Source organism: Rana temporaria, chromosome 4, assembly GCF_905171775.1.
Source record: "Rana temporaria chromosome 4, aRanTem1.1, whole genome shotgun sequence".
Lineage (NCBI taxonomy): Eukaryota > Metazoa > Chordata > Amphibia > Anura > Ranidae > Rana > Rana temporaria.
Window position 1 is genome coordinate 196,983,970 of NC_053492.1, and position 14,115 is coordinate 196,998,084.

Sequence of the window (14,115 nt, forward strand, 5' to 3'; positions counted from 1 at the left end):
GGCCGGGGTCAGTGGCAGCCAGGAGGAGGCTGGGCCCAGTGGCCTGCAGCAGGTCCACCCGGCCAGGAGAACCACCACCAGCCAGTCTTCTCCCCCCCAGGTGAGGCCATCAGGCCGAAGGAGGCAGTTGAGGCCTGTGGAGGAGGCAAGCCTCCGCATGATCCAGGAGGCAAGCGCCATCATGAGGGCCCCCCTCAACCCCACAGAGGCCTTCAGTGCCTCATTGGCCCATGATTTAAATGAAGGGGAGGAGGACCAGAGAAGACTGGCAAAGGCCCTGATGAACCAGGTCCTTTGGTGGATGCAGAGGGGCCTGCTGACCCCAGACACTGGGCTATGTGACCCGGCCCGGCTTGCGGAACACCATCCTCCTGCTGCCACATCAACCCCACCTGCAAGACCCCGTGTTCGATCCGCTGGAAGGCTGCCTGGAGGGAAGGCTGGAAAGAGGAGGAAACGTTGATTTTCTGCCTTCCATTTTCGTTCCACATAAAGGACATCTTGTTTGTACTACCACAGTTTGGGTTCCTTTGTTTGTGTGCTGCTGCTTCATTTTTTTGTGTTTGGCTCCTGAGGCTTGGAAGTTTATCCTTCACCATGTTGGAAATGCAAGTTTGCATATAGTTTGCTATCTATTCTAGTGCTGCCGTTCTTTTTATTTTTTGTGATGACATTTGCCTGAATAAAAGGCTTTTTGCTTTCATTTGAAAACATGTCTATTGTTTGATATACTGTGGGGATTATTAGGCAGCAAACCTTTAATAAATATACAATGGGTAATTTACAAAGGACACACTCCTTGGGGGGGGGGGACATTTGGTGTGCCAACATGGTTTAATATTCTCTAATGAAACACCAAAAAAAAAAAAAAATAAATAAAATTTAAAAAAACATGTAAAAAAAAAATAGGTTAAATGGTGACATAACTAGAAACAAAAAAAAAAATTAAAAAAATGCACATTCCTTTACAAAAATGACTACTCTAAATTATGGAGGACCACCAACCAAAACACACGTCTGGCATAGAAAACATTATTAAAGGATTACATCACAAGCAAGAAATGTGACATTTCAGTATGGGACAACTCTATTGAAATTGCATCAGCAAGAGAACGGGGTTATTCTAGCAAGAGAAGAATTAATAAAACGAGGCTTTAAAATGTGGTTTAGTGCGCCTTTTTAAGACATTGTTCTCTTGCTAGAATAAAAGGTTTCTAATGACGAATGTGCCATATCCCAAACAAACGCGAGTTTTACCTGAACGAGCGCTCCCGTCTCCTCATTTGGACTGAGCATGCGCGGGGTTTTTGTACGCTGCTTTTGTGTACAGACGACCGAACATGTCTGACGGACACGATTCCAGCAGACTGTTTTAAAGCAAGACCAGGAAACAGTTGTTCGTTGGAAAACGGTCTGGCCGACGATTGTTTGCTGGCCGACGGTCTGGCCGGTCTGGCCGACGGTCTGGCCGACATGTCCGCTGAAACTGGTCCGCGGACCAGTTTCAGCAGACATGTTTGGTCGTGAGTACAAGGCCTTAAAGAACCATATGCAACTAAAATGACATCAATTGGTTTTGTAATACAGCAGTAAATGTTTCTTTTGTGAATTCTTCATTTACACAATTATTCAATCCCTTAAAGACTACCACTCTGAAGAACAGAGGTTCATTGAAGTGTTTTCAATCAGGTATTGAAAACACCTGTGGATGTCAGGGAGCAGCAATAAAGCCTAATAAGCATTAATTAGGTAGCTTTAAAATGACTGTGATACTCAGCTCCTTCTAGACATTTACTGGTGTGGTTACAAACATGGTGAGGTCAAGAGAATGGTCCAGGAAGACAAGAGAAGAGGTGATTACTCTTCACAGGAAGGGCAATGGCTATAAGAAGATTGCAAAGATGTTAAACATACCAAGAGACACCATAGGAAGCATCATTCGCAAATTCAAGCCAAAGGGCACTGTTGAAACGCTACCTGGTCGTGGCAGAAAGAAGATGCTGACTTCGACTGCTGTGCGCTACCTGAAGCGTAGAGTGGAGAAAAGTCCCCATGTGACTGCTGAGGAACTGAGAAAAGATTTGTCAGATGTGGGTACTGAAGTTTCTGCTCAGACAATACGGCGCACACTGCGTAATGAAGGCCTCCATGCCAGAACTCCCAGGCGCACCCCCTTGCTGTCTCCAAAGAATAAGAAGAGTCGACTGCAGTATGCCAAAAGTCATGTGGACAAACCACAGAAGTTTTGGGATTGTGTTCTGTGGACTGATGAAACTGTTTGGGCCCATGGATCAACGCTATGTTTGGAGGAGGAAGAACAAGGCCTATGATGAAAAGAACACCGTGCCCACTGTGAAGCATGGCGGGGGTTCAATCATGCTTTGGGGCTGTTTTGCTTCTGCAGGTACAGGGAAGCTTCAGCGTGTGCAAGGTACCATGCATTCTCTTCAGTACCAGGAGATATTGGATGACAATGTGATGCAGTCCGTCACAAACCTGAGGCTTGGGAGACGTTGGACCTTTCAACAGGACAATGATCCCAAGCATACCTCCAAGTCCACTAGAGCATGGTTGCAGATTAAAGGCTGGAACATTTTGGAGTGGCCATCGCAGTCACCAGACTTAAATCCGATTGAGATCCTCTGGTGGGACTTAAAGAAAGCAGTTGCAGTGCGCAAGCCTAAGAATGTGACTGAACTGGAGGCTTTTGCCCATGACGAATGGGCGAAGATACCCGTAGATCGCTGGAAGACACTTGTGTCAAGCTATGCTTCAAGTTTAAAAGCTGTTATAACTGTAAAAGGATGTTGTACTAAGTACTAAGATTGAAAGTCAATTGGGGGTTGAATAAAACTGATAATGATGTGAGCACAGAAAAGACATTTGTGGTTATTTCATTATAAATGTTATGTTATATTTGTCTGACCTACATGTGCCTCTTTGATTTAATTGTAAGCCGGATGACTGAATGATCAAAATCAATGTCAAACTGGCCAAAACAATCAATTTCAGTGGGGGTTGAATAATTTTGAATACAACTGTAGCTTGTGTATGTATCATATTGTTCTATTTAAAGTAATGTATAGAAGGTAGGGCCCTGAAAGTGACTCAAGCCCAGAGGCACCCACCACCCTATGTCCTGCCCTGGCAACAACCCACAGCAGTGTTGCTCACCTTCCCCAGAAGAGTTTGGAGCCACATGTACCCTGTGGAATGCTATTTAGTTAATTCTCTCTAGTAGCAGGAATGTGGTGTAGGTCCCATTCATATTATCATAGTTTCTAACTAGCTGGTAAAATTGGGACTTGCCACCAAGGTTATTAATTAAAAGACACCATAAGCTGGTGACAAACCTGCCTCATATTGATAGCCTCCTTTGCCAATCAGAGGGTAGGACATACCATACATTTCTCAGAACTAGAGGAAATGTGCCAAATTAGGGCTCCTATCAGGACTGCAAGACACCAGAAGAGCCAGTGCATTAGCAGGACTGCCAGGAAGCTAGCATTTTCAGAAACTCAGGTCAACAAGGATAGCCAAACATACTTCTCTCTGCATGGGGTTCCTTTAAACTAAAAGGCTGGTTTTGCGTTGCTGCTTTATGCCCTTGAATAATTGCTTGAGAGCAGGAAGGAAATGGAAAATGATGTGGGCACACTCTGGTTTTATTAGCTTATGCCTGTGATGAGTAAGCGTAATAGTACACTTACAAAGGGAATCAATAAAGTATATTGATGCAATTATGGCACAACCTCAGCTATATACTTTTTATAAAAAGGGTAGAAGGAACAAGCTGAAATGAAGTGCCTTTGTGATGACAGTGATGTCCGTCACAATAAAGCAGTCCCAGAAATGTTTGTATATAGATGAGACACAAAGGGACCTTACACTAAAACCAGAAAGTAGTTCTTTATTAACACTACAAAATCATGATGTACATTCTGACTAGGTGGCATAGCAGTCACTCACACGGCACAGCACAGCCATCATTCAAAGAATGGCCTGTAATGCGTCATTTGGATGAGGAGGAGATTGTGACAAGACCTCTTCTCTTCATCCAATCAGATAATACTTTGCATTTACTGAGAAAAACGCAAGGTATGCTCTGCACGTTAGCAAATGTATGGCGCATCCTGGCATCTATGCAGGACTGGGAGGGTATAGGAGGCATTAGGAGTTTTTCTGGTAAGCTTGGCAGAGGGTGCTCACACCCTGCAGTTATGACATTTTAAATGAACACCTTTTTTATATGCTGCACAGTACTTTTTAATCTACTGGGAGCGCTTAAATAAATAGAAACTTTTATTAAAGTGATTTTATGCTCTCAGTTTTTTAAGCACTTTCAACAGCCAATTTAAATACTTATCGAGTATGCAGTTTCTTAAACTTTTAATCCTTGTCTATATTCCAGTTTAAAGGGGTTGTAAACCCTCGTTTTTTTTTTGTTTTGTTGTTGTAACAAACATATCATACTTACCTTCGCTGTGCAGTTCGTTTTGCACAGAGTGGCCCCGATCGTTGTCTTTTGGGGTCCCCCAACGGCGCTCGCGGCTTCTCCTCGCATCAGAAAACCCCCTAGAAAAAGCGCTCTTCCTGGGGGTTACCAGGGTTACTACCGAGTACAGCATTTGCGTCCATAGACACAGAATGCCGGACTCGGCCCTGCCCCCCAGCACCCACGTCATTGGATTTGATTGACAGCAGTGGGAGCCAATAGCTGTGCTACTATCAATCTATCCAATCAAGAGCTGAGACCACGGCCAGAGAGGGTTTGCGCGCCTCTTGCGTGGGAACGAACAGGCTCACGTGAGTAAAACGGAGGGGCTGGGAGCCTGGTCTGTAACAGAAGTTTTTTCACCTTAATGAATAAGATGCATTAAGGGGAAAAAACATGAGGATTTACAACCTCTTTAAGCTGATACCATGACCGCTGCCCCAGGTTTCCTATCTCAGGGTGGCTCCTTTATCTTACAGCATGCTATTGAGTCATTCTTGCATTCAGGGACTTTAGTTGTGTGGCACCCACAGCCAGTGGTGTATTTAGGTTTTGTGCTGCCCTAGGCCTGACTAAACTCGTGCACCCCCTAATTTAAATATGACCCACCCCCTTCCTGCCAAGGCCACACCCCTTTCTGTTTAAGGCCCACCCTGACATTTTCGAGTGGGGACACTAGTTCTCAATGCCTGGGTGGGGGGAATGGATTCCCTTAATTTGCATAGATTTCCTATCACTTCCTGTTTAGCTATGGGGCAGAAAGTGAAGGGAAATCTCTGCAATGGGACATGGATTGTAAAAAAAGTATCTGACAGGGGCTATAACCCCCCCTTACTCTATTCAAAATGAAAACAAAAGTGTTGCCTATAGTTCTACTTCAAGCACAAATGTCTGATAATTTTATGGAGAGGACTAAGAAGATATAACCATGCCAATGGTACAGCAGAAAACATATAGCACAGTGAGGAAGGTTTGTGATCCAGGATGATAGGACAGTCAAAATTAGAAAGCTTGAGTTACACCAACAGTGTAGCACAAGCCAGTGGGGACACTTTCCGTGCTGCCCCCCTGCAAAGTGCTGCCTAGGCCTGGGCCTTGTTGGCCTAGGCCAGGATACAGCGTTGCCCCTAGCGTTGCTGGAGTGCTAGAGTCAGGTTTTTGTTAGGATAGGAACATTTGTGCAGGCTTGGCTGGCAGCTCACTGGAGACTTCTAGAAGAATGGGATGGAAAGTAAGGTGAAGCTGTCTGGAGTATTCTGAGGGCCTTGGCCAATCCCCAACAGATGGGATGGCAGGGGGCAGGCCCCCCTCAAATACTCAGAGTCACCCCAGCTGGGGAGAGGGAAGTTCAGGTGGAATCTGAAGATGAAGTGTTAGCTGTGGGAGGCCTTTAAGAGTAACTCCCTAGTCTGGGGGGGGGGGGGGATGGTGAACTCAGGCCTGTGCTCGGGTTCGGTAGGGTCCACTCCTAAAGACACAAAAAAGGATCCTGTTCAGGAGGCACGGGAGCAAGGAGAGGACAGCAGGAGGACATTGCTGGGCAAATCTCCAGGGTGGAAGACAGCAAGGCAAGGCACTCTCCTGCTCTTCCCTTCTTTCTTCTCCAAGGTAACAGACTGGCTGGAGACTGCACTGTCCACTGCGCTCTCCTGGCTTTACTATATGAAGATTGAAAGCTCAGGGAAGCAGCACAGACAGAGCAGGATCCAGCAGCATTGAAAGTTGTAAACTGCAAGTGCTGGAATAGGAATTTTATTGGGGAATGTTTATTTAATTGTGCACGATATGTTAAGCTTAAAAATTCTGATGGTCTAATATTACTTGAACTATGTATTTACCACCTCAAAAACGTACTTATACAAATAAAAATCCACTAATACTTATCAATACTTCCTAAGGCACAGACTCTGAATAAGTATGCAGTGTAGTAGTTGGAAATTATTGTGAAGTTTTAATTTGTGTTCTTGTTCTGGGTCAGTGACTCAGGGTGTAGTAAACCCAAGGTCAGCAAGCAAGGCAACTAGTATGTGTAAAAGGTCAGCAATAGCTAAAAAAAAAACAATATTGCTTTCAGCGGCAGCTTCCTTTAAAGAATTGTTTATATAGTGTAGCAGAATGGCATTTGCTGTGTAGATTTAATTCCAGTGGATATAATGGAACACACAAGCATACCCCATGCCTACCCCAAAGTGTCCTTACTTGGTGAGTTTGATGCGGGGGAGGCAGAGACAGCAGCAGCAGCATGGCCCTGTATTGATGTGTAACTCAACACTCTCAAATTTCTTCACAACCGCATCTTTTCCTCCATAGCCTTCAATTATAACCATTAATATCAGGTAGAAACAGACTGCAAAATATCTGATTAAAAAATAAAGATCAGGGAGTTATCACATTAAAAATAATCAATCAATAATTACACTAGTAGGATGTTTATTATGTTTCCTTGCAGTGCTACAGATATAAACGTTACAGTATATTAATCATTTACATTACAAGTCAGGCGTGTGCTCTGATCTATCATCTCATAGACTTATTAGAAATGTGAAACATTTTGGTGCTTTCCTTAAAAAAATTATTTTAAGATATTTTGAATCTGGTGCAGCTGTGCATGGTAGCCAATCAGCTTCTAATTTCAGCGTGTTCAATTACAGGTGAAACTCGAAAAATTTGAATATCGGGCAAAACTTAATTTATTTCACAAATGGAACTTAAAAGGTGAAATTAATATATGAGATAGATTACATACAAAGCAAGATAGTTCATAATTGTGATGATTATGGCTTACAGCTCATGAAAACCCCAAATCCACAACCTCAGAAAATTAGAATATTACATGCAATCAATAAAACAAGGATTGTACATAGAACACAATATCGGACCTCTGTAAAGTATAAGCATGCATATGTACTCAGTACTTGGTTTTGGCCCCTTTTGCAGCAATTACTGCATCAGTGCAGCGTGGCATGGAAGCAATTAGCCTGTGGCACTGCTGAGGTGTTATGGAAGACCAGGATGCTTCAATAGCGGCTTTCAGCTCTTCTGCATTAACTGGTCTTGTGTCTCTCATCAGATCAGGCGAGTTTGCTGGCCAATCAAGCACAGTAATCCCACTGTCATTGAACCAGGTTTTGGTGCTTTTGGCAGTGTGGGCAGGTGCCCAGTCCTGCATTTCATGTGGCCCTCGCACCTCTCCTGCAGCTGTAGGAGAACTTCAGCCCTCCTCTGGTCCTCCTCCAGACCCTTACTTTCTGCTATCAAGCAATGCATTCAGCTTCTTCCCAGCAGCAGCATAAGGTAAGGGGGTGCACTGTGATGTAAGGGAAAGTTGGGGACTCAATTTCTGATGGTGGGGTGGTTCTTGACATCTAATGAAAGGGGAGGGGATACGATACGATACAACCGGTCCTTTTGAGGGCAATCATAATGCTAATGCGGCCAACGATGAAATTGAGTTTGACACCCCTGCCATAGAGCTTGTCTGCTGAAGGAAGCATGAAGTGCTCTAAAATCTCCTGGTAGATGGCTGCGTTGACCCCGGACTTAATGAAGCACAGTGGACCAACACCAGCAGATGACATGGCTCCCCAAATCAACACAGACTGTAAAAACTTCACACTGGACTTCAAGCATCTTGCAGTGTGTGCCTCTCCATTCTTCCTCCATACTCTGGGTCCTTGGTTTCCAAATGAGATGCAAAATTTGCTCTCATCAGAAAAGAGGACCACTTTAGCCCAGGTAAGAGGCTTCTGACATTGTTTGTTGTTCAGTAGTGGCTTGACGGGAGGAATATGACATTTGAAGCCCATGTCCAGGATCCATCTGTGTGTGGTGGCTCTTGATGCACTGACTCCAACCTCAGTCCACTCCTTGTGAAAGTCCCCAACACTTTTGAATGGCCTTTTCCTGACAATTCTCTCCAAGCTGCGATCATCCCTGCTGCTTGTGCACCTTTTTCTTCCACACGTTTCCCTTCCACATAACTTTCTATTAATGTGCTTTGATACAGCACTTTGGAAATATCCAACTTCTTTTGCAATTACCTTTTGAGGCTTTCCCTCCTTATGGAGGATGTCAATGATGGTTTTCTGCACAACTGTCAGGTCAGCAGTCTTTCCCATGATTGTGATTCCTACTGAACCAGACTGAGAGAAAAATTAAAGGCTCAGGAACCCTTTGCAGGTGTGTTATGGCTTAATTTGCTGATTAGAGTGGGACACTTTGAGCCTAGAATATTGCACCTTTTCACAATATTCAAATTTTCTGAAATTGTGGATTTGGGGTTTTAATGAGCTGTAAGCCATAATCATCACAATTATGACAAATCACGGCTTGAACTATCTTGCTTTGCATGTAATGAGTCTATCTCATATTAGTTTCACCTTTTAAGGTGCAATAGTGAAATAAATTAATTTTTGCACGATATTCAAATTTTTCGAGATTCACCTGTAAAACCTGGAAGCACCAGATTTTGCACCATACAGTTTTAGTAAATAACCCCCAATGTCTCTTCTGCTAACAAGCTAACCTAACTTTGTGAAGAAATAAAATCCAAAAGGCCTTGGATGCTGACACAAGGTGTGCTGTTCCAAAAGGACAATACGCATCCTTACACTTTCACATTTGCAAGGGCAACAATCCATCATGAGGCTTCAAATGTATTCCACCATATTCACCAAATCTAGCACCTTTGGACTTCTACCTCTTTCCGAAGCTCAAAAGCCATCTCAGTGGAACCAGATTTTCTTCAACGAGTAGGTTATACATGCCGTAACACAGGTTTTTTTTTTTGCAGACCAGGAAAACTGGCATTTTGGCATTGAAACTTTGATGGTGTAAGTGCAAAGACTTGAAAGGGGATTATGTTAAGTAAACTCTCTTCATGCAAGGCTAAGAACTTTTCAATCCACACTCATAGTATATTTTTGAAAGTGCCTTTAGTATTTTAAGCGTATGCAGTTTTCTGTATGTAATTGTTACTTACGTGCCCACAGCGGTTTCTATAAACCCAGTTGAACGAGGTATCCACAGGGACAAACAATAGAAAAATGAGATGATCTACAAGAAAACACACGATACAGCTCTGCTATTTTTTGTGATTATCTTGGGCAAACATTGGTACTACTTGCAAATGGAATAATGTCCTACAAAAATATATCTATTTGTATGATCTTTAAAATGAACCTGTGATTTACTGTCTGGTACTTCTAGGTATACAGAAATGTGATTTGCTCAAAGTTCTGTCTTCAAAAAAGTGAAAAGATCAGTGATAAGATGGAAAATATTTATGTAAAGTCAAAACTTGTTTTGTAGCTTTTTATAGAATGTGGATAGGTTGGAAATGATGTAATATTTTTTATTACTAAGTGCCTGCTAGGGAGATACACCTTTCGTTGCCTGTCCAATGACCATTGTCTCCAGTATAGAAAGTGATGGGAAATACAAACTGTATGAGTTGTCACAGGATTAGAAAGTAATGCCGCGTACACACGGTCGTTTTATGTGATGAAAAAAAAATGACGTTTTTAAAAACGTCACTTTAATTGACCGTGTGTGGGGGAAAACGTCGTTTTATGTCTTCTAAAAAACGACCAAAAAAAATTGAAGCATGCTTCAATTTTATGTGTCGTTTTTCAAAACGTCAACTTTTACTTCACAGAAATTGACCGTGTGTAGCAAAAACGTCGTTTAAAACGACGTTTTTTCATCCGCGCATGCCCAGAAGCTACTTATGAAGCGAGCTTCAATGGAAAAACGTGGTGGAACGTAACCTCGCTTTGCTAGAACATTGTGAGAAAAACGATGGTGTGTAGGCAACTTCGTCTTTGAAAATTGAAGTTTCAAAAACGTCGTTTTTTACTTCACAGAAAATGTCGTTTTTTTTCATCACATAAAGTGATGGTGTGTATGCGGCATGAGTCTTCCCATGCTTTAGCTTTTCCTTGCATTTTTTAACCTCTTTCCACCCACGTACCGCATATCAGTGGCAGCAAAGAGGGTGGACTTTAATGCAAAAAATGCATCAATCTCTTGTTGTTATTATTGGGATCTGACAAGACAAGCTCTCGATTATGTGACCACTAAGATAGCCAATCACAGGAATCACATGATTGGGGAAGTCCATCCTACCCCTGGGAATAAAGACTCATTTAAAGGGATGTGGAGCTAGGTGTGAAGGGGTTAAGCACAGATGATATTGCTGTTCTTATTATTCAGTATTCATATCAACCTGTGGCTACACTGGGACTCAACTGCACACTGAAAGGGTTACTCTTGTTACTTTATAAATAGATGTACTTGAGTGTGTTTGCCCTTACTAATTGTGATGAAAGGCAAATACCTTACAATTAACCTTCTTTGCAGATCTGTAAGACCATTTGTAATCTAACATTCTACTCCCCACACTGGGGGAGGATAGAACATATTTAAGGAGTGGCTTGGTGAGTCCTGTTTTTCCACAGGCTGCAGCCTGGGGAGGAGAGTGTAGTAGTTTGCGTTTCTGTTACTTCCTTGGTGAGGAGGCATTGAGGTAACCACTGGCTATGGAGCTCTGAAGACAGAGCTGCCAGTGATTAACCGATAATCCTTTTTTTTTAGCAATACACCATGGTTTACGTTCTCTTTATGAACTGTGATGTCAGTGATGTGGTTGGAGTCTAAAAATATGTTGCTGGAAGTATATGAAGCCCTAACCCTCTCTCTCCCAGTAAGCCTGGAGCAAAAAATATCTGGAAAAGACAAATGTGACTGGTGTCCAATGTTATTTCGATTATCCACTACAGCCCTCGGTCCAGTCTGGAGTAATATTATGAGGGGGTAGATCCACAAAGAAAGTACGCCGGCGTATCTAGTGATACGCCGGCGTATCTAATGATATGCCGGCGTATCTAATGATATGCCGGCGTAATTTCAAAATTCCCGCGTCGTATCTTTGTTTTGAATCCTCAAAACAAGATACGACGGCATCTGGGTTAGATCCGACAGGCGTACGTCTTCGTACGCCTTCGGATCTTAGATGCAATTTTTCGACGTCCGCTAGGTAGCGTTCCCGTCGTAATCCGCGTCAAGTATGCAAATTAGCTATTTCCGACGATCCACGAACGTACGAGCGGCCGTCGCATTCTTTTACGTCGTTTCCGTTCGGCTTTTTGCGGCGTATAGTTAAAGCTGCTATCTGGTGGCGTACTCAATGTTAAGTATGGCCGTCGTTCCCGCGTATAATTTTGAAAATTTTACGTCGTTTGCGTAAGTCGTCCGTGAATGGGGCTAGACGCCATTTACGTTCACGTCGAAAACAATGACGTCCTTGCGACGTCATTTGGAGCAATGCACCCTGGGAGTTTTGACGGACGGGGCATGCGCAGTTCGTTCGGCGTGGGGACACGCTTCATTTAAAGAAAACACGCCCTTACGCCGCGAGAGATACCCTACGCCGCCGTAACTTAGGGCGCAAATTCTTTCAGGATTCAAAGAATATCAAAGTAAGTTACAGCGGCGTAGCGTATCTCAAATACGCTGTGCCCACGCGGATGTATGTGGATCTGCCCCAAGGTTTTCTTTCCTGCCAGGGGGTCGCTACATATAAAACATAATACAACTACTGGGGACATACTCTATGCATAAAAAAATAAAGATTGTTCAGCTTAAAGCAGACCTTATATGAAATTTACAAGGTCCATTTTTTTCTGATAGCCCCCAACCATTTCCTCAATAAATTTTTTTTATCCAAACTTGTATCAATGTTATAAACCCCCACTTTTTTACACAGTATCCACCTGGAGGTCTCTACTCCTTTTACTCACTGCCACCAAGCAGACGGTACTCTTCTTCGTATTGTTTGTTAATAGGGACTTTTTGGAGAATGTAAGATTTCTAGCTCAAAAGATTTTGTTGCACAACAACTCTACATAACTCTAGGAAAAACTATAAACAATTTCTCCTTATCCATCTGCTCAACACCAGATCTTTCATCTGATTTTTTTTTGAGCACTCAGTGTTATTAGTAAAAAGCTGCTGGCATAAAATTATGAACACCAAAAATAATAAAATCAAAATGCTGTGCTACTGTAAATACTAAAAAGCAAGTGGAGTCATTAATTCGGTTAAATCAGTCCAAACATACAGTATATCGCAGCATTTACATAAACACATCATAAATAAAATCAATAATAATAAAAAAGGTGATTTAAAATCTGAATATCCCAGTGATATACACAAATGTGAACACACAGACTAGTAAACAAATAAAAGATTGTCCATGAGTATTTCTGTGATCTTTCACCATCAAATCACTCTTGTGTTACTTTCAGTGAGACCTCCAACAAATTGTTATCGGTACACCCTCACTTTGTTGATAAAGTATAACCTTTTAAAAAGGAAAAGGTCGCTCACGCTTATCCTTTTTATAGCCAGGACTCCTTTCCGGTTGGAAGGCTGTATCTTTTCCGGTGGATGAAAGCTATTCTCACTCCAGGAAATCAATCTGTGCTCAAAGACAAAAGGAAGGAAACACAGTGCTCTCCATAATGCCATGTTCTATTAATAAAATTGTTACATTCACTTGTATAATAAGATAGACAAGGCTTCAGTGATGGAGTGGGTACATGAAGGCAGCGCTGCATCAACTCCTACTTGGGCTCCACTGTATTTCAATCTCTTTTGGCCAACCTGGTCATATCACCGAGATATTCAGTTTGTGATGTCAGTGTACAGAGTTATGCGGATAACGTTTTTAATATTATATACCTGCTGCAAATTATGTGATATATAGTATGTTTGGATTAATTTAACTGAATTTATGATTCTACTTATGTTTTAGTATTCACAATAGTGCAGCATTTTGATTTTTATTATCGTCTGCCCTCTAAAGACCCTACATTGCTGCTTAGAGATGGACAGCTCATGATAAAGGTGATGTCCATGAAATGCTCTATTCCTTATGCTGCTTGTGCCTCAGAGTTGGCAAGGTATTTTTGGGCAGCCATTATCATGTTATATAATAATTGGATATTAAAAAGTGTACTATTGCAAGTGTCTGAAGACACAACATGCCTTGGCTTGGGGCATGTAAATTTGATAGGAACTCATACTGAAGCTGTATCTGCATCATTTAAATAAGGTACATTATAGGTACATAGGTACATTTGCGCTTTTTTTGCAGAGGCGCAGGGCAACGTTTTTGCCCTGCGCCCCCGCAAATTTACTGCGCTGCCCTTAGCTCCTTAAATTGCGTGGGAGTGCCGGCAAAATGCGTAAGCGTGCGCAATTTAAATGATCCCGTAGGGGGTGGGAATAATTTAAATTAGGCGCGTTCCCGCGCCGATCGTAGAATGCATGCTCCGTCGGGAAACTTTCCCGACGTGCATTGCGGCAAATGACGTCGCAAGGACGTCTTTTGCTTCAAAGTGAACGTGAATGGCGTCCAGCACCATTCACGAATCACTTACGCAAACTACGTAAATTTGAAATTTCGCGACGCGGGAACGACGTGTATACGTAACATTGGCTGCCCCTGCTAATAGCAGGGGCAGCCTTACGCGAAAACCGCCATACGGAAACAACGTAAACTGCGTACGCAGGGCTCGCGCAACGTTGTGAATCGACGTTAGTATGCAATTTGCATA

General features: G+C 42.7%; 1 protein-coding gene across 1 annotated transcript in view; it reads right to left on the reverse strand.

The window, feature by feature from the left end:
* SLC51A (solute carrier family 51 subunit alpha) overlaps positions 1–14,115 on the reverse strand; it is a 59,751-nt gene that overhangs the window by 23,435 nt on the left and 22,201 nt on the right. The window contains exons 4-5 of the mRNA XM_040349616.1: positions 9,477–9,550; positions 6,695–6,853 (exon numbers count right to left, since the gene is read on the reverse strand). Of these exons, the coding sequence (XP_040205550.1) occupies positions 6,695–6,853; positions 9,477–9,550 (233 nt within the window). The remainder of the gene's footprint in view (positions 1–6,694; positions 6,854–9,476; positions 9,551–14,115) is intronic.